The sequence below is a fragment of the Cherax quadricarinatus genome, chromosome 10 (genome assembly GCF_038502225.1).
Source record: "Cherax quadricarinatus isolate ZL_2023a chromosome 10, ASM3850222v1, whole genome shotgun sequence".
Taxonomy (NCBI): domain Eukaryota; kingdom Metazoa; phylum Arthropoda; class Malacostraca; order Decapoda; family Parastacidae; genus Cherax; species Cherax quadricarinatus.
Window position 1 is genome coordinate 3,220,397 of NC_091301.1, and position 21,432 is coordinate 3,241,828.

General features: G+C 48.9%; 1 protein-coding gene across 1 annotated transcript; it reads right to left on the bottom strand.

The window, feature by feature from the left end:
* LOC128687889 (D-3-phosphoglycerate dehydrogenase) lies at positions 1-19,304 on the bottom strand. The gene is made up of 7 exons (XM_053775459.2): positions 19,001-19,304; positions 11,530-11,681; positions 6,178-6,364; positions 5,546-5,899; positions 3,790-4,045; positions 1,923-2,153; positions 1-647 (listed from the first exon to the last, which is right to left on the bottom strand). The coding sequence occupies exons 1-7, from the start codon at positions 19,133-19,135 to the stop codon at positions 358-360; spliced, it is 1,605 nt and encodes a 534-aa protein (XP_053631434.2). The 5' UTR covers positions 19,136-19,304; the 3' UTR covers positions 1-357.
* Between the last annotated feature and the right edge of the window lie 2,128 nt (positions 19,305-21,432).

Here is a 21,432-nt window from a genome sequence, read left to right on the forward strand (position 1 = left end):
TAAATTTATCATTTTTTTTTTAAATTCAACTACATAATGACGGCACATTGGCTATAGTTTATGCGTAGGAACTGTGACGCATTCTGTAAAATTTATTAACAATACTCCCTTGCATATGATAAATAAAAATTTTAGCCACAAATTGGGTTTTGGATGAGTGTCATGTCTCCTGCTACATCCGGGGGGGGGGGGTTTAGGACAGTTTTGGATAAGATAAAAATCCAAAATCTGGGTTCACCAAGTGTAGTGGGTCATCACAGGTGGTTAACGGGAGGATGTTATTGTTAGAGAATATTTCGAGGCTGGGCGAATCAACATCAGTTCTGAGCGCGACTTCTGGTATGATGGAGGACAGTCTCAAAAGGTGACTTGGGCTCTGAGCTGGGCTCCAGGGATGCTGGTGGTGCCCAGGGCAACTGCTGAATCCGTCCTGACGACATGCCACCTCTCCTTGGAGGATGGAGATGAGGAAAGGAGAGAAGTGACGGCTGCCTGTTGCCCCTCCAGCAGCTTGGTGGCGATGGTGGCCAGTGGGGTAGCGCTGGGGGAGGCGCTGAAGAAGAGCATGTTATTGCTTAACGTGAGGCCGGACTCCCATACACAGCCATCCAGTGCATACAACGTCGCGTGTCCACCAGCAGCGCCGCCTGCAACATCAAAGAATGGAAAGAATGAAGAACTCAAAAGGAACACTATATACAAAACTCAAGAGGGTCACCGAATAGAACGTAAGGAACACGTAAAAGACTTGGGAATAATTATGTCAACGGACCTTTCGTTGCAAGTCCATAACAAGACAAAGATCACGACAGCCAGAAAGATGACGGAGCGGGTACTGAGAACTTTCAAAATAAAGGAATTAATGCCGATGGTGACGCTTCAAATCGCTAGTGCTCCCTCACTTAGAATATTACTCAGTGCTGACGGCCCCGTTCAAAGCAGGAGAAATATCGGAGCTGGAACAAATACAGAGACCGTTTACGGCTCACACTGAGCCAGTAAAACTCAATGTGAGCTTCACAGGCTTTACTACTGGGAACGCCTGCAAGTCTTGAGCATGTATTCACTGGAGCGGAGGAGAGAGAGAGACATGATAATGTATATATCTGGAAAATACTCGAGGGCCTGGTCCCAAATCTGCACACTGCCATAACATACTGGAGTGAGAGATGTGGGAGGAAGTGTAAAATAAACCCAGTGAGGAGCAGGGGTGCGGTGGGGACAATAAGGGAACACTGTATCAACATCCGGGGTCCCAAACTTTTCAACATCTTACCAGAAGATATCAGAAACACTGCTGGAACAAGTCTAGAAGCCTTCAAGAGGAAACTGGACAAGTATCTTCACCAGGTGCCAGATCAACCAGACTGTGATGGATATGTGGGGCAGCGGGCCTCCAGCAGCAACAGCCTGGTTGACCAGGCAAGCCCCAGACGAGCCTAGCTCATGGCCGGGCTCAGAGAGTAGATTAACTCTCGAAACTCTTCAAAGGTATATAAACTACAGTTAAACACCGGTGGTGACAAGTGTTACATCATCATCTCTTGACTTCATGTAGCTACGCCAGTGTTACATATTAAGAATACTAGAACAACTCAAAAGTTCTGATAATAGCAGTGGTCATTCAAATTACCTGCTGGTGAGGGGATCTTGAGCCAAGGAATTGGACGTACCCTCCTCTTCCTTGGATCGAATCAGAATGCCCCCCCCCATTCCCTCCAGGAGCTAGCCCCCACACCTGGGTGATAACAGGCTAACCCCCACCCTTGGGCGACAGCAGGCTAGCCCCCACCCATGGGTGACAGCAGGCTAGCACTAGCAACAACACTAACACAATGCAGGAACACGTGCATCAACTGGTCACGCACGTAACAACTAAGATAAGCGAACAGTCGTATCAGATCAACACCGGAGTTACTCACCCAGGAGGACGTGTGTGTCGGCACCTCGCGACACCCTGACCACGAGTGCCTCTGGGGCGGCGATGAGAGGCGCTGGCGTGTGTGGGTGGGCATGGTGGGTGAGGTCGATGCCAGACTCCTGTGCCAGCAGAGGTGCATTCACCATGTTGATACCGTCCGGTGAGGTGGTTCGCAGTAACCCCACCAGCACAGCAGAGCCCAGGAAGGTGTCCATCTTGCTTACCTCGCTCCCTGGACAACATCACTTTATCAGAACAAATAATGACACAGGATGCACCAGGGGTTCTTCCTGCCACTACAGTCTCGCACAGAGATGTAAAATGATGGGGTTATAAATTACGATCTTTAATAAGATAATGAGGGAGTGAACGGAAGAATTAAAATTGGATTTAACAGGGGTTTTAAGACTTAATCAGGGAAATACATAAAAGGAGAGAGAGATTAAAGCCCTGAAAAATAAATTTGTACCAAAGATATTGTTGCACATTAATAAACAAAAGCTATCTTAATGGGGAAGGAGAATAAAGACTAACAAAATGATACAGCTAGTTAGCAAGTCACATTAGACGTGGTCATGGTGGTTGTAGTTCTGATCTGACTTGCAACCAGGGAAGATCAATGGCTCTGCCGGCTCAAGTTTCTCATTAGTTCTGTCAAAACAGCCGGAGAAACCATTCCTTTGTTACTCAAAACAGTGCCAACAAAGGAAGCAACGTGGGGTGAATTTGTTGCTAAAAATGCTAAATGCTAAAAAAATAAATAAAAAAAAGGTTGGCAGTGATGGGGTGTGTTAAGTGGAGCATGAGAGGGTTAATATCTACTGAAATTATAAAATTTTAGAAAATAAACACAAGTCAAACAGGAAAAATATGGCTTATAAAATCAAGGGTTTTGGGGTTAAATAACTGCTCAAATAAAAAAAAACACTTAAATCACAGAATGGAAGAGACTCGAACCCATGGTAAGCCAGTCTTAAAACTCGCAGACCCGTTCTGTGACTGGTTTGCAATCGTGTTATTACGATTTCGTGAATCAAAATTACTTAGCACTTGTAACACTGTCAGGAGATTAAAATATATGTAACTATTTAAGGAACTCACAAAACACTTTTGTTTGACCCAAGCAATGTGAGGAGTGAGGAAAGTGAGGAAAAAGTGCTGAACGAGAGAAATCACTAAAAAAAGTGAGGAAGTAACGGATTATTCACACTGGAATAAATAAATAGATACCACAGCACTAGTAAACATGAACCTGCTACACAGTGATATCTTCACTGTAATCTAGTGATCACTTTGCCAGATAAGAAGCGTGTACACTGGTGGCAACAGTGACACCCCCCCCCCTCACCCCATATCACAATACTTGAGCTCATTCTCTCGAAATCGAAATAATACGATTGCAAAAAAAAAAATTCACACAACTTCGAGTTTTAAGCCTCTCCTACCATGATTCCTAACCCCCACACAGTCTTTGATTTGACGCACAAATTTCAACGTCTCCTGCCTACATTCCGTAACCTCTCTGCCAGACGTACCTCTAACTTTCTTTTATATGGTTAAATACAGTACGAGTTTTTATAGGCTCAGGTAATCCAACATAAGTTGACATAAAAGGAAATAGCTTTTGTAAGATTTGGGAAACTCTGTTTTAGCAGGTTTCTCTGACCGAATATCTATGCATAAATTACTGAAGACTAGACAATGCTCCTGAACAGGAATAAAACACATGTACAGACAGTACAGTGGTGTACGGTACTTTTCGGTACCGTACACCATTGATATGATCTGCTCCTTGTGGCTACTACAATCAGGCAATCACAAATGGGTCATTACACCCACGAAGCCAAAATACACAAAGAGAAACTGACCGTAGAGGTCAATATGGACTGTGCTGGCTGGTGTGTCGGCCGGCTGGCTGAGGTGGCTACCCAGGCAGCCCAGGGCTTGAGCCAACTCGATCCAGTCCTTGCTGGCGGGACTGGTGGCGTGTGTGAGGGCTGCTGCGTTCACCACGCCCACCAGGGGCTTACCCTTCACCATGTCCACTATCTGCTGCGCGATCTCCACCGCTACCCTCTGCTGCGCCTCCACCGTGTTAGCGCCCAGGTGAGGGGTGCATATTACCTGCCGGACAACACCTGCTCGTTATTACCTGTCCTCACCACACCTGTTCCCTTCCAGCGCTATAAATGTATATCAAATGTGTTAACGAGTTAATAGTGTACACGATATTACGAGAGTACGAGACTGGCTTCACAGGTGTACACATTAATATAAGTTGTGGATAATGACACAAGTGTACAATCCATTTTTTAAAGGAACGTTTCGCCAAGAGTGGCTTCACTAGGGCTAATAAAGCCACTCGTGGCGAAACGTTTCCTTCAATATATGTACTGAACTATACAAGTATCATCAGCTGGTGGGTCTCGCTATACCACATACAACTATTACAAGAATGAATTAACTTCACAGTTGTAAGAGAAAATAAGGCTATAAACATATGATATAAACCTCGGTAATAGATGCCGACAAACTGGTTTAGAGACCCGAGAGCAAACACTAGGACATATTTATTAGAAAACGTTTTGGCCCTGGGATCTTGATCACTTCTAGTGATCACGACAAGGTCACGTTTAGAAGTGACCACTTTTAGTGATCACTTCTAAACGTAGATATAAAACAATCATCCTGTTCCCTATGTGTGTGTCTCGTAATAATAAAAAGGCTTTTAAATGAGCTGATGTAGGTAACAGCTCTTAGCTTGTAAATAAAGCTAGGAACCTTAAATTGACCTTGTAAAACCTCGTGTAAAAAACACTCAGGGCCTATGAGTGAAGCTCCACCTTCAGCACTGAAGGTCTAGACTAAGCTGAAGCCTTTAATGATGATGCTCTAAGTGACTGATGACTTTCTAAATTAATGGCACAGTCGGTCACGGTGACATTTTGAGATTTCGCCTTGACAGCTAACTTAATCTCTGGTTCGAACTCCCGCTGTAAGATGTAATTTTTTGTTTAAATAGATATACACAGAAATCACAGGGAATGGGGGGTCATAAAGTACCTTGAAAGTGGGAAGTAATTATGTCTGATACAGGGAAAGGGAGGGTAATTTTGGTGCTGGGGAAGAGCCCTTCGCCAGCACCAAAATTACCCAACATTAATCTTAGGTAAGTATCGAAGAAGAGCAGTCGAACTAGTACCTGACTGGTTCACACACGACAGAAAGGGCAAGCAAGGTCACGGACCTGATTGGTTCACACTATCACATCAAGACAAACAAGGTCACGTACAAAAATGAGACATTACTTTCAGAATAAAAATCTCAGGAATATTTTTAACGGTGTGCTTTAAGAGAGACTTATTATCGCATCAAGTTTGAGTTTCCTGAAACAACGGGTGTGCAGTTTCCTGGACAGACTGAACCAGTGAGCCGTGTGTGCTTGTGTACACCAGTACCTCATGAGCATATGTACACCAGTACCCTTTGCAGGTGTACATATTTTATACTCACTAGCAGACGTAAGGTACTAGCTCCTAGCTTATGTCTGTTACTTTATATGCACGAGTGTATTGGTATATCTAGAGTAATAATGGGAGTATCTCCTGACAGAGTGGACATTACCTTTGGATGCCTACAAAGTGTGGTGTCAGTTGGTGGTTCTTCGAGAAAGACGTCCAGCGCAGCACCACCACAGGTGCCCCTCTCCAGAGCCTTGAGTAGCGCTGCCTCGTCCACAATACCACCACGGGCAACATTGACGATGCGCACCCCGGGTTTGCACTTGGCCAGGACCTCCTCACCGACGAGGTTCTTGGTGTGTGGTAGAAGGGGCGTGTGCACGGTGATATAGTCAGCCCGAGGCCACAGTGCCTCCAGACTTAGGGACTCCACACCCCACTCCTTCGTCACCTCCTCCGGGATTATGGGGTCATAACCAATGGTAATCATTCCAAAGGCCTGCATACGTTTGGCTACCTGCGAAGTGACTTTTATTAAAAGTAGCAATAAATAAACTAATTTAAGTTTTCGGTCCTTATGAATAAACTATATACAAAAGCAGTATGAAAGTGTTTATTTACAAAAATGCACGAGTACTGAAGGCCAGTGCGTAAGCCACTAGGCCAGCTAGACCAATGGCTTACGCAAAGGCCTGGAGTTTTAAAACTCACTTACCATAAGCTCTAACCCTTACCCGTACCGTGGTTTGTTTAGGGGTTTTAGCTGTGAATGATAATGACATCATGGGGACTCACCTCCCTACCTATCCTGCCCAGGCCCACGATGGCAAGAGTCTTGCCGTGGAGCTCTGAGCCCAGGTAGGTCTTCCTATCCCAGGTGCCGGCTTTGAGAGCAGCGCAGGCCTGAGGCAGGAAGCGGGACATGGCGCAGATCATGGCGCAGGTGTGCTCCGCCGCAGACAGGGTGTTGCCTCCAGGGGTACTGCAGAATACACGCATTCAGTGAGGTTTTGTAGACCCGTGACTAAAAAGTCCACTAAACCATACCCCAGCCGGGATTGAACCCGCGGTTCAATCCCGGCCGGGGTATGGTTTGTTTGCAATCGTGTCATTACGATTTCGTGAGTCAAAAAGGCAACTCATTTAAACATCTCAGTCACACTGGACACGACTTCGCGCGAGTTTTCACTGATAAGTCGTGCGATAAAATCGTGATTTATACACAAATAGCCCACACATAGGATAAAGAAACTTAGGGGAACGTTTCGGTCCGACTTATGGTTCTAGTCAAGAGTTTCTTTCTCCTATGCGCGGATTGTTTATCTATTCCAGTCACGGTACTGTACCTTTCTATTCATTATGATTCATATCACAAGGTAAACGATACCATTAGAACATAAACATAAAAAAGAAGGAGCACTGTAGCAGGCCTACTGGTCCATGCTAGGCAGGTCCAAGTCACCTACTGGAAGCCTAAATACTCTTACATACTAGTAATTTGTTCGGGACTGGTTAGCAAACCTACGTCAGTGACAAGTGGCTGGGGATCCCAGAAGTAAATGATAATATAGCACAAAGAGACCTTTTCTTTGATGCGACGTTTCACCCCACAAGAGGCTTCATCGAGTGCCTGATTAAAGCCTCGGAATAGGTGAAACGTAGTTAAGAAAGGTCTGCTTTTGTTATTTCTTTTTCCAGACTTCAACTATCCGAGGCCGCATCAAGGCGACTTATAGTTAAGATTTGCATAGCTAAGCTTCCACTAGTGTATCTAAAACTTATTCATCCACCCGTCAACCGATGTGAACGTCTGACGCCCCATATAACACCCACCTTGATCTGACGCCCCATATAACACCCACCTTGATCTGGCGCCCCATATAACACCCACCTTGTGCAAGAAAGGTATAAAATACCGACAATATGAAAGTTAAGACACATGTGCAACATCTGGATATCTTTATTGTAGTAGACGTTTCGCCATCCAGTGGCTTTATCAATACAGATTCTAGGACATAATAGGAAGACAGTAGAACTATATAGTTCTACTGTCTTCCTATTATGTCCTAGAATCTGTATTGATAAAGCCACTGGATGGCGAAACGTCTACTACAATAAAGATATCCAGATGTTGCACATGTGTCTTAACACCCACCTTGATCTGACGCCCCATATAACACCCACCTTGATCTGTCGCCCCCATATAACACCCACGGATGGAAATATAAACACAAATGCAGTATAATGTGATCCTTTATTGACAACGTTTCACCCACACAGTGGGCTTTTTCAAGTCACACACGGATCTACCTGGGGTTGGAAGGTACGAGAGTATTTATAGTCATGTTCAGAATGTTGAGGTCAGGTGGAGAATGCTGCATCTGATGATCTACCGAGTGGGGTTATAGAGTCTTGGGTAGCTTGGCAGGGGTATTGGACAAGTTGTAGACCTTCTGCAGTGTTCTATGTTCTTATGTGGGATAGCGATGAAGAAGTTTCTTGGCGAGTGGTTCAGCTATGTTATAGAAGCCATTGTTCTGGTTGAAATTGTTGGTTATAGAGATAAGCGATGATTCCAGGATTCTTCTGTATTGAGTGTTGTCTTCTGTGGCTATAAGTCTTGAGTTTCTGTAGTTAATTCACACAACCATTTAATTAACTACAGAAACTCAAGACTTATAGCCACAGAAGACAACACTCAATACAGAAGAATCCTGGAATCATCGCTTATCTCTATAACCAACAATTTCAACCAGAACAATGGCTTCTATAACATAGCTGAACCACTCGCCAAGAAACTTCTTCATCGCTATCCCACATAAGAACATAGAACACTGCAGAAGGTCTACAACTTGTCCAATACCCCTGCCAAGCTACCCAAGACTCTATAACCCCACTCGGTAGATCATCAGATGCAGCATTCTCCACCTGACCTCAACATTCTGAACATGACTATAAATACTCTCGTACCTTCCACCCCCAGGTAGATCCGTGTGTGACTTGAAAAAGCCCACTGTGTGGGTGAAACGTTGTCAATAAAGGATCACATTATACTGCATTTGTGTTTATATTTCCATTGTGTCGGTATTTTATACCATTTATTTCCATATAACACCCACCTTGACCTGGCGTCCCATGTAACACCCACCTTGACCTGGCGCCCCATGTAACACCCATCTTGATCTGACGCCCCATATAACACCCACCTTGATCTGACGCCCCATATAACACCCACCTTGATCTGACGCCCCATGTAACACTCACATTGACCTGGCGCCCCATGTAACACCCACCTTGACCTGACGCCCCATGTAACACCCACCTTGATCTGACGCCCCATGTAACACCCACCTTGATCTGACGCCCCATGTAACACCCACCTTGACCTGACGCCCCATGTAACACCCACCTTGACCTGACGCCCCATGTAACACCCACCTTGACCTGACGCCCCATGTAACACCCACCTTGACCTGACGCCCCATGTAACACCCACCTTGACCTGACGCCCCATGTAACACCCACCTTGACCTGACGCCCCATGTAACACCCACCTTGACCTGACGCCCCATGTAACACCCACCTTGACCTGACGCCCCATGTAATACCCACCTTGACCTGACGCCCCATGTAACACCCACCTTGACCTGACGCCCCATGTAACACCCACCTTGACCTGACGCCCCATGTAACACCCACCTTGACCTGACGCCCCATGTAACACCCACCTTGACCTGACGCCCCATGTAACACCCACCTTGACCTGACGCCCCATGTAACACCCACCTTGACCTGACGCCCCATGTAACACCCACCTTGACCTGACGCCCCATGTAACACCCACCTTGACCTGACGCCCCATGTAACACCCACCTTGACCTACACTGACAACTGCTCACGCTCTCATAACATTAATTACCTTCAATAACAGAATTTATGGAATGTAAATATTAAATATTCGCGACAGAGACGGCTGCATTCTGTTAATAATAATAATAATAATAATAATAATAATAATAATAATAATAATAATAATAATAATAATCTGGGAAGCTGTAAACCCGTAGGAGTCACACAGACTCCAAGAGAGGATTGTGTCGCATCTGATTACTTCTCGTTCACCAGGCGCTGCATGATCCAAACGGGTTTAGAGCTTCCCTTCAATGCAATATATCTAACAAGCGCTAAACCAGTATGGGTTGTACGGCGTCGTGTGATGGTAAGCGTTCAGGCCATGTTAACTTATTTAAAGAAAACTGAATAGCGAAGGCAGAGGACACTGCAAACAATAGCGTCACAGCGAGAGAACACTGCAAACAATAGCGTCACAGCGAGAGAACACTGCAAACAATAGCGTCACAGCGAGAGAACACTGCAAACAATAGCGTCACAGCGAGAGAACACTGCAAACAATAGCGTCACAGCGAGAGAACACTGCAAACAATAGCGTCACAGCGAGAGAACACTGCAAACAATAGCGTCACAGCGAGAGAACACTGCAAACAATAGCGTCACAGCGAGAGAACACTGCAAACAATAGCGTCACAGCGAGAGAACACTGCAAACAATAGCGTCACAGCGAGAGAACACTGCAAACAATAGTGATCACTCTTCAACTTACTGCCACAAGTTGTCAACAAATACTGACGGATGAAACTTAAGTTTTAAGAAAATGCTGAATCAGCCAGCCTACAGGACAGGCTTGCGGGAGGCAACAGTTTACTTGACCACAGAGATACCAAGCAAGTTACTAGGCTGCCAGAGTCGAAAATACACTAAAACCGGTTACCTGTCTCCCAGGTAAGAAAGTAATGGATACGACCTTAAAGGGATAATTATGTCATGACCTCTAGGATGAACTCCCCATCCTCACTCCAACAATACCCATTCCAATCAGTAGACCATGTCCAACTATGACCATTCCCCCTCCCACCCTATCAATTTCCCCCTCCCTAACATATCAATTTCCTCCTTCCTTAACAGATACTATACCTACAGTCATTTAAAGGAGTAGACTGGTAAGCCAGCGAAGGCCTCTGTCAGCTGGCAGAAAGCTCCAGCTGCGGGTCATCATGTGACTAAGACCTGCGTTTGTAAACACTTGTCCTGTTTCCTGATAAACTTTACCTAACCTATAATTACCATTATCCTACACCCACCATCCTACTGAACTAATGATCATCCCCTCTGCCTTCCTACCCACCAACAACTATGCCTGTCCAGAACCACCACCCCCTGCCCTGATAGATAAACACAGATGTTAGTTTAGTGGTAAGGGTAACATCTGACGCTGGTCTTTGTCACGTGATGGCCCATTCAGCAGTGCCGGCTCTAGGTCGGACGCGGCAAGATGGTGTGCCTTTAAGATATTAATGAAGGGTAGCTGATGGTCCCATGGTGGACCATGGCAGCCGCCACCGCTGACTTACAGGTGTTAGCTCGGTTGCTGAGTGTTTTAATCACGAGATATCCCTCACTGTGTTGAATACCTTTTACCTAGCACTTGAATCCTAGCTGGACTGAAGTTTCCTCACACAGGAAGCAACTTTCAGCAGAATTAAACTTTTCCAAATATTTTCTCTGGATGCAACGCAGAGCTGTTAGCAAACACGCGGGCACCCATTCTCACTGCTAGGTGGGCAGGGGCAGCAGCAGTCTCAGGAAACCTACCGGTACGTCTCCCGGGCTTGAGAAGAGCCGTCTATCGGCTGAAGGAAGCAGCTGGAGCTGCCTTCGGCGTTCGGGACCAGACCCATAATCAAAGGGTAGACTCACTGAAACAGTTACTTTTGCTGGAGTTGGAGAGGAGAGGCACCATCGACACACATCGGAGACACCATGACAGTCCTCTGACCAGATCTGTGATCTACAGCACCAACTATGGGACCAGAATCAACAGGCACCAGGTATAGGGCCAGAATCATCGGGCACCAATTATAGGGTCAGAACCATGAGGTCCAATAAAAAGGCCAGAATCACTTTAGGCGGAGCTATCTAGAAGATTGGCAGAAGGACAATGAAGAAAAGAACCAACCAGGAAGACGTAGCGAGAGAGGAAGATGAAAAGTAAAAGTCATATGAAACAGGAATGAGAGAGATGGATAAATTAGTTACAGGAATAGGGGATGGCAGGGGGTGTAGACTCACTTCATGACGATGACACCGCGGCGAGTGGCAGCTTGTACGTCAATGTTGTCGACGCCGGTGCCAGCCCTTCCCACGATCTGGAGACGCTTACTGGCAGCCAAGATCTCCGACGTCACCTTCGTCGCCGAGCGCACCACCACTCCGTCATAGTCCTGAGCCAACAAGCAAACAGTTGTCATACATAAAAGTCATAATACCTTGGCTGGAACAACTCGCAAATTAACCGAAAGTCTTGGACAACGTTTCGGTCCGTCCTAAAATAGTAATTATCAAGTTCCAATGGCTCACGATGAGACCGAACGTTGTCTAAAGATTTATCTCCAATTTATAACTTAGCTGTGTAATACATAGCTTTGATACAAGAAAAATTCTAGTTACAGTCACTGTAGCACATACGGATGGGGAAAAATAGTGAAATATTGTAAACTTTAAGGCAACACAAAAATTACTTAAAAGTTTTACATAACCTGGCAGCATCTATGTTAAGACAAGAAACAAGTTTCAGTAATAAGAACAATAAAAATATTGCTGGAATTACCTTGAATCTTGTAGAGTATGGCGGCCGTGTGACCGATTCTAAATATTGCATTACAGAGCATATACAAAATGCAAACACATAATGTAACAATTGTTGATGGAATTACATGAACTTACATCAGTAAAGAGCTAATATCACGCTTGTACTCGAGCAAGACAACATATTTAGATGTATGAAGAAAGGAACAACACACACGGAGACAAGAAGGGCGAGATCCCAAGAAACGAGAGAGAGAAAGTGCAAGGAGAGGAACACACGAGTCTTGTCTAGTTGCTAAAATGTTACTTAGACCGGTTTTCCCCGCGATGCGGGTAACCCGCCCGTCTGGCACGTAGTGTGCATGAGGACACTAGAAGTCACCAGCAATCAGACCTAACTCTGTGGCCCCTATTGTTGTGACCCTTGCTGTCGTGGCCCCTGTTACCGTGAACCTTGTTGTCGTGGCCCGTCACCGTGGCCCTTGTTGTCGTGGCCCCTGTTACCGTGGCCCTTGTTGTCGTGGCCCGTTACCGTGGCCCTTGTTGTCACGGCCCCTGTTACCGTGGCCCTTGTTGTCACGGCCCCTGTTACCGTGGCCCTTGCTGTCACGGCCCCTGTTACCGTGGCCCTTGCTGTCACGGCCCCTGTTACCGTGGCCCTTGCTGTCACGGCCCCTGTTACCGTGGCCCTTGCTGTCACGGCCCCTGTTACCGTGGCCCTTGCTGTCACGGCCCCTGTTACCGTGGCCCTTGCTGTCACGGCCCCTGTTACCGTGGCCCTTGCTGTCACGGCCCCTGTTACCGTGGCCCATGCTGTCACGGCCCCTGTTACCGTGGCCCTTGCTGTCGCGGCCCCTGTTACAGTGGCCCTTGCTGTCGCGGCCCCAGTTACAGTGGCCCTTGCTGTCGCGGCCCCAGTTACCGTGGCCCTTGCTGTCGCGGCCCCAGTTACAGTGGCCCTTGCTGTCGCGGCCCCAGTTACCGTGGCCCTTGCTGTCGCGGCCCCTGTTACCGTGGCCCTTGCTGTCGCGGCCCCTGTTACCGTGGCCCTTGCTGTCGCGGCCCCTGTTACCGGGGCCCTTGCTGTCGCGGCCCCTGTTACCGGGGCCCTTGCTGTCGCGGCCCCTGTTACCGTGGCCCTTGCTGTCGCGGCCCCTGTTACCGGGGCCCTTGCTGTCGCGGCCCCTCTTACCGTGGCCCTTGCTGTCGCGGCCCCTCTTACCGTGGCCCTTGCTGTCGCGGCCCCTCTTACCGTGGCCCTTGCTGTCGCGGCCCCTCTTACCGTGGCCCTTGCTGTCGCGGCCCCTCTTACCGTGGCCCTTGCTGTCGCGGCCCCTCTTACCGTGGCCCTTGCTGTCGCGGCCCCTCTTACCGTGGCCCTTGCTGTCGCGGCCCCTCTTACCGTGGCCCTTGCTGTCGCGGCCCCTCTTACCGTGGCCCTTGCTGTCGCGGCCCCTCTTACCGTGGCCCTTGCTGTCGCGGCCCCTCTTACCGTGGCCCTTGCTGTCGCGGCCCCTCTTACCGTGGCCCTTGCTGTCGCGGCCCCTCTTACCGTGGCCCTTGCTGTCGCGGCCCCTCTTACCGTGGCCCTTGCTGTCGCGGCCCCTCTTACCGTGGCCCTTGCTGTCGCGGCCCCTCTTACCGTGGCCCTTGCTGTCGCGGCCCCTCTTACCGTGGCCCTTGCTGTCGCGGCCCCTCTTACCGTGGCCCTTGCTGTCGCGGCCCCTCTTACCGTGGCCCTTGCTGTCGCGGCCCCTCTTACCGTGGCCCTTGCTGTCGCGGCCCCTCTTACCGTGGCCCTTGCTGTCGCGGCCCCTCTTACCGTGGCCCTTGCTGTCGCGGCCCCTCTTACCGTGGCCCTTGCTGTCGCGGCCCCTCTTACCGTGGCCCTTGCTGTCGCGGCCCCTCTTACCGTGGCCCTTGCTGTCGCGGCCCCTCTTACCGTGGCCCTTGCTGTCGCGGCCCCTCTTACCGTGGCCCTTGCTGTCGCGGCCCCTCTTACCGTGGCCCTTGCTGTCGCGGCCCCTCTTACCGTGGCCCTTGCTGTCGCGGCCCCTCTTACCGTGGCCCTTGCTGTCGCGGCCCCTCTTACCGTGGCCCTTGCTGTCGCGGCCCCTCTTACCGTGGCCCTTGCTGTCGCGGCCCCTCTTACCGTGGCCCTTGCTGTCGCGGCCCCTCTTACCGTGGCCCTTGCTGTCGCGGCCCCTCTTACCGTGGCCCTTGCTGTCGCGGCCCCTCTTACCGTGGCCCTTGCTGTCGCGGCCCCTCTTACCGTGGCCCTTGCTGTCGCGGCCCCTCTTACCGTGGCCCTTGCTGTCGCGGCCCCTCTTACCGTGGCCCTTGCTGTCGCGGCCCCTCTTACCGTGGCCCTTGCTGTCGCGGCCCCTCTTACCGTGGCCCTTGCTGTCGCGGCCCCTGTTACCGTGGCCCTTGTCACGGCCCCTGTTACCGTGGCCCTTGTTGTCACGGCCCCTGTTACCGTGGCCCTTGTCACGGCCCCTGTTACCGTGGCCCTTGTCACGGCCCCTGTTACCGTGGCCCTTGTCACGGCCCCTGTTACCGTGGCCCTTGTCACGGCCCCTGTTACCGTGGCCCTTGTCACGGCCCCTGTTACCGTGGCCCTTGTCACGGCCCCTGTTACCGTGGCCCTTGTTGTCACGGCCCCTGTTACCGTGGCCCTTGTTGTCACGGCCCCTGTTACCGTGGCCCTTGTTGTCACGGCCCCTGTTACCGTGGCCCTTGTTGTCACGGCCCCTGCTACCGTGGCCCTTGTTGTCACGGCCCCTGTTACCGTGGCCCTTGTTGTCACGGCCCCTGTTACCGTGGCCCTTGTTGTCACGGCCCCTGTTACCGTGGCCCTTGTCACGGCCCCTGTTACCGTGGCCCTTGTCACGGCCCTTGTTACCGTGGCCCTTGTCACGGCCCCTGTTACCGTGGCCCTTGTTGTCACGGCCCCTGTTACCGTGGCTTTTGTTGTCACGGCCCCTGTTACCGTGGCCCTTGTTGTCACGGTCCCTGTTACCGTGGCCCTTGTCATGGCCCCTGTTACCGTGGGCCATGTCACGGCCCCTGTTACTGTGGCCCTTGTTGTCATGGCCCCTGTTACCGTGGCCCTTGTTGTCATGGCCCCTGTTACCCTGGCCCTTGTCATGGCCCGTTACCGTGGCCCTTGTCATGGCCCCTGTTACCGTGGCCCTTGTTGTCATGGCCCCTGTTACCGTGGCCCTTGTCATGGCCCGTGTTACTGTGGCCCTTCTCATGGCCCCTGTTACCGTGGCCCTTGTCATGGCCCGTTACCGTGGCCCTTGTTGTCATGGCCCCTGTTACCGTGGCCCTTGTCATGGCCCCTGTTACCGTGGCCCTTGTCATGGCCCGTTACCGTGGCCCTTGTCATGGCCCCTGTTACCGTGGCCCTTGTTGTCATGGCCCCTGTTACCGTGGCCCTTGTCATGGCCCCTGTTACCGTGGCCCTTGTTGTCATGGCCCCTGTTACCCTGGCCCTTGTTGTCATGGCCCGTTACCGTGGCCCTTGTCATGGCCCCTGTTACCGTGGCCCTTATTGTCATGGCCCCTGTTACTGTGGCCCTTGTTGTCATGGCCCCTATTACCGTGGCCCTTGTCATGGCCCCTATTACCGTGGCCCTTGTTGTCATGGCCCGTTACCGTGGCCCTTGTCATGGCCCCTATTACCGTGGACCTTGTTGTCATGACCCCTGTTACCGTGGCCCTTGTCATGGCCCCTGTTACCGTGGCCCTTATTGTCGTGGCGCTTGTTGTCATGGCCCCTGTTACCGTGGCCCTTGGCATGGCCCCTGTTACCGTGGCCCTTATTGTCGTGGCGCTTGTCATGGCCCCTGTTACCGTGGCCCTTGGCATGGCCCCTGTTACCGTGGCCCTTGTCATGGCCCCTGTTACAGTGGCCCTTGTTGTCATGGCCCCTGTTACCGTGGCCCTTGTTGTCATGGCCCCTGTTACCGTGGCCCTTGTTGTCATGGCCCGTTACCGTGGCCCTTGTTGTCATGGCCCCTGTTACCGTGGCCCTTGTTGTCATGGCCCCTGTTACCGTGGCCCTTGTTGTCATGGCCCCTGTTACCGTGGCCCTTGTTGTCATGGCCCCTGTTACCATGGCCCTTGTTGTCATGGCCCCTGTTACCGTGGCCCTTGTTGTCATGGCCCCTGTTACCGTGGCCCTTGTTGTCATGGCCCCTGTTACCGTGGCCCTTGTTGTCATGGCCCCTGTTACCGTGGCCCTTGTTGTCATGGCCCCTGTTACCGTGGCCCTTGTTGTCATGGCCCTTGTTGCCATGGCCCCTGTTACCGTGGCCCTTGTCATGGCCCCTGTTACCGTGGCCCTTGTCATGGCCCCTGTTACCGTGGCCCTTGTCATGGCCCCTGTTACCGTGGCCCTTGTCATGGCCCCTGTTACCGTGGCCATTGTCATGGTCCCTGTTACCGTGGCCATTGTCAGTCCCTGTTACCGTGGCCCTTGCCATGGTCATTGTTACCGTGGCCCTTGCCATGGTCATTGTTACCGTGGCCCATGTCATGGCCCCTGTTACCGTGGCCCTTGTCATGGCCCGTTACCGTGGCCCTTGTCATGGCCCGTTACCGTGGCCCTTGTCATGGCCCGTTACCGTGGCCCTTGTCATGGCCCATGTTACCGTGGCCCTTGTCATGGCCCATGTTACCGTGGCCCTTGTCATGGCCCATGTTACCGTGGCCCTTGTCATGGCCCCCGTTACCGTGGCCCTTGTCATGGCCCCTGTTACCGTGGCCCTTGTCATGGCCCCTGTTAACGTGGCCCTTGTCATGGCCCGTTACCGTGGCCCTTGTCATGGCCCCTGTTATCGTGGCCCTTGTTGTCATGGCCCATGTTATCGTGGCCCTTTTTGTCAAGGCCCCTGTTATCGTGGTTGCACTAGTAAGTTAAATTCACCTTCATGTGTCCTCAGACAGTCTTTCCGCAGTACCACTGAACCAGTCATATTGTGGTAACGATCTGTGTTGGTTTTCTTCTTCCTACTACTAATACATAGGCATTCCGGGAGGTCGTAACCACCACCTGGTTTGCCTCACCTCTACTTATGAATGCTGGGAGGCCGCACCCCAACTAAGCTTGGGAGGGTGGGGGTCAAACCTCTATCCAGGCCTGCTGGGAGGAGGGTCCTAACCCTCTGGTATGATCGAGGAAGAAAAGCTCCAAGTTCTCGGAGCAAGAGCCCCTGAAAGGTTTGACATGTTAAGAGTGTTGGAATCCAGGCCAGAGTAAGTGATGTGTTGCTGGGGTGTATTCTGGTTCAAAAAACTGTTTTATGTTCAACGGGAAATTGATCATTGTCCTGGTCAGTGTGTTTGGGTCAGTGTAGGTCCTATACTATAGGCTGGTAAGCATTAAATCGCCGACGACAGATGATGTATACCAAACTAAATGGTTTAGAAAGACACGTAAGCAAACACTAACATATTTATTAGAAAACGTTTCGGTCCTGGGACCTTGATCACGGTCCCAGGACCGAAACGTTTTCTAATAAATATGTTATAGTGTTTGCTTACGTGTCTTTCTAAACCAACTTGTCGGTATTTATTACCAAGGTTTATACCACCAAACTAAATGTGTGCTGGGCTCCCCAGCTCAGTGTGAACACGGAGAGGCAGATGTTGCCTATCATAAGATAGAGAATAAGCTCCCCAGCAGAGGGTTTAATGACCCCTCAATACCCCTACCTGGGGTATTGCTAAAGCCAGGTCAACAGGTGATTATCCTGCGTTGCTGATGTGGCTGTCCGACTTTTCACAAAATATGAATAAACTCTCCCCCGAGGAGAGGACGCTCCATGCTACAGTAAGTGTGAGGGTATATCAGCCACTCCATCAAAACACCTCTCCCCACCAACACGTAACTGGAGTATCCGCTTCCCCCCAGCAATCAACAACCTCCCTCCCTCTCCCCCAGCTCCGTAAATCCCACACCCACCTCCCCTCTCATATTATTACATTTAGTGGGAAGCGCTGAACCCAGAAGGGTAATACAGAGTCTGAGGAAAGGGAAGGGTAATCCGATTCAAGCCTGGGAAATGGAGAGCAATTTCCTCCTCTTCACTCTTCTTAACTAGCAGTTCCACTTACATTCAGCCCTTCCTCATGAACTCCCATTACTCTTCTCATTCTCCTCCACATCACCATAGCCTATCTGTCGAAGATCCTCCTAATTTAGTGAGTGTTGATTGCTACAACTAGGCTGGTTGTCGCTAGGCTAGTGCATGTATTCTTAGGCATATACTGTAGTTTGAAAATGATGAGGCTACAATAAATCTGCATTACTCCCATATTCATAGATATACAATAGATATTTTTTTCCATTTCCACAAGCACATAATACAACTGACACGGACCTAGCTGACATCACTGGCATACCATATAGAAAGTCCCTAGTTGTGCGGATTATTATAATCAAGAGGGAAGCGCTAAACCCGGAGGATTATACAGCGCCTGGGGGGATGTGGAAGGCATTCAGGCTTAATTCGGGGAACTGAAGCACATCAAATTCCCTAAATCAAGAGCCCCTCACCAACATCAAGGAACCTTCCTTGAGGGGTTAGTTGTGCGGAACATTTCGGGCAACTTAGGTTAATTTGTCCCCCAGGATGTGACCCACAATCTTCTACTAACACCAGGGTACCAACTTACTGCTAGGTGAACTGGGAAAGCAGGTGTGAGGAAACAAGTCCAACGTTCCACCCTTTCCGGGGATCGATCCCTGGTCCCTCACTGTGCGAGTGGAAATGTTGCACTTGTTCATCTAACAGTAATGAAGTATCTGGGTGCTAGCACATTACTGTAAACCACTGATATGGCTGGACTATCTCTTGACATCATAACGACACGAGAGTAAACAATGCTTCGCAAGTGAAGTGATATGGGGGCTATGACAGGTAATTACCAGGCTTCAATTTACCGCAATTTCCTTGAGAAGTTGTTGTTTGGTGAGTTTGTTGTGTGTGGTGACAGCTATGCCGGCCTGCGTCAGTACTTGTGCACACACAGCATCAATACCGTCCAGCAGCAGCACCTTCTGCACTCGACCCGTCATCACTGCTCACTAACACAAACACAACACTAGTTATATTGAGATTGAGATTAAGAAACAGCAACACGACGGTAACTAAAGCCTAGTGAAAGAATTTCAGCTGGTGTTAGCCATGAGTAGCGCAGTAAGTGGGTAGCACGAGAATGATGAGGGAGGGAGTGGTGAGAGTGAATATATACTGGTGAGTAACCCCACAGGCGTGTGCTGGGCCAGTAGTGTGTCCCTCCATGGTTCTCCTCTCCACCGCCCCTCCCATACCTAAACGATCGTGCACCCCCGCCCTACCGTGATACCCACTTTATCATGCACTAACCACTATTTTGGCCACAGTTTAACGCATTGCTCTATTGCAACGCCTTATGTCTGGGTTTTCGTCTGTGGCCAAAACTTTCTCTCAGAAAACTGTGGCTGAGCTGAAACATTGCCACACACGTGTGTTGTATATAATTATCGGAGGGTAGGTGGAGCACACTAGTTGATCATGACTGGAGGAGAGATAGCTGGGAGGTGTGGGGTGGTGCAGGGTAGCACTTTCCAAGTCAGCACATAGTATCACGTGTACCACACATGCACATCACAAAGTACAAAAATCTTGCATAATACATTACTTGTTTGTAAGCATGTGTTCTGTCCCTGGTGAAAAGCAAACAGGTGTGTACTCACCTATTTGTGATTACAGGGGTTGAGTCGTAGCTCCTGCCCTCATGGCTCCTGTGTATACGTGCTCACCTATATGTGGTTACAGGGGTCGAGTTACAGCTCCTGTCTCCTGTGTGTGTATTCACCTATATGTGGTTGAAGGGGCCGAGTCATAGTTCCTAGCCCCGCCTCTTCCTCGGTCGCTACTAGGTCCACTGCTCCTGGAGCTCCATGAGCTTTATCGATCCTCTTCTTAAAGCTATGTATGGATCCTGCCTCCACTACATCACTCTCCAGATTATTTCACTTCCTGACAATTTTATGACTGAAAAAATGCTTCCTAACATCCCTGTGACTCATCCGAGTTTTCATCGTCCACTTGTGACCCCTTGTTGCTGTCACATCTCTTGAAACATTCTGTCCCTATCCACCTTGTCAATTCCTCTCGGTATTTTATATGTCGTTATCACGTTTTCCCTATCTCTCCTGTCCTTTAGTGTCATCAGGTTGATTTCCTTTAACCTCTCCTAGTAGGGCATACCCCTAAGCTGCGGGACTAGTAATCTCAATAACAACACCACTAGCCAAGAGGTTCGACTCCTTGGCTAGTGCAGTGTTGTTATTGATCAATACCACTCGTTTCGTGGGTACAATAACATATTACACACACACACACACACACACACACACACACATATATATATATATATATATATATATATATATATATATATATATATATATATATATATATATATATATATATATATATATATATATATATATATATATATATATATATATATATATATATATATATATATATATATATTTAACAAGTCGGCCGTCTCCCACCGAGGCAGGGTGACCCAAAAAGAAAGAAAATCCCCCAAAAGAAAATAATTTCATCATTCAACACTTTCACCTCACTCACACATAATCACTGTTTTTGCAGAGGTGCCCAGAACACAACAGTTTAGAAGTATATACGTATAAAGATACACAACATATCCCTCCAAACTGCCAATATCCTAAACCCCTCCTTTAAAGTGTCTGTACGTCCACAGCAGGACTCGAACCTGAGTTAGCAAGTTCGAGTCCTGCTGTGGACGTAGAGACAATGTTTGTAAATAACTTCGCTTGTTTGCGAATTAAGTATATATATATATATATATATATATATATATATATATATATATATATATATATATATAGATATATATATATATATATATATAGGGAGGTACCACCTCTAGAACTGTCATGGGGACCCTCATCCTCAGAGAAAAGAATAAACTTGCTTCAGGGAAAACTCAAGGTTCTCCCTGAAGCTGTTTGAGAATTTTCTCCTACCACCCCCTATATTTCAAGTATGTTTTATTTAAAGACAAAATACATTGGCCAAACATTCACAAAAATACAACAGAAAGTAAAACAACATAGGTAACTCAGAGCTACATCTCGAATACTTCGTCCAGCTCCCCTGCGGTGGGCCGCATGCCCAGAATGCTGCAGGCATTTACTCTCTGGATCGCAACACTGAGTCTCTGAAAGAGGAAGCTGATCGCCCTGTGGTCCTTGGTTTCTATATATATATATATATATATATAATATATATATATATATATATATATATATATATATATATATATATATATATA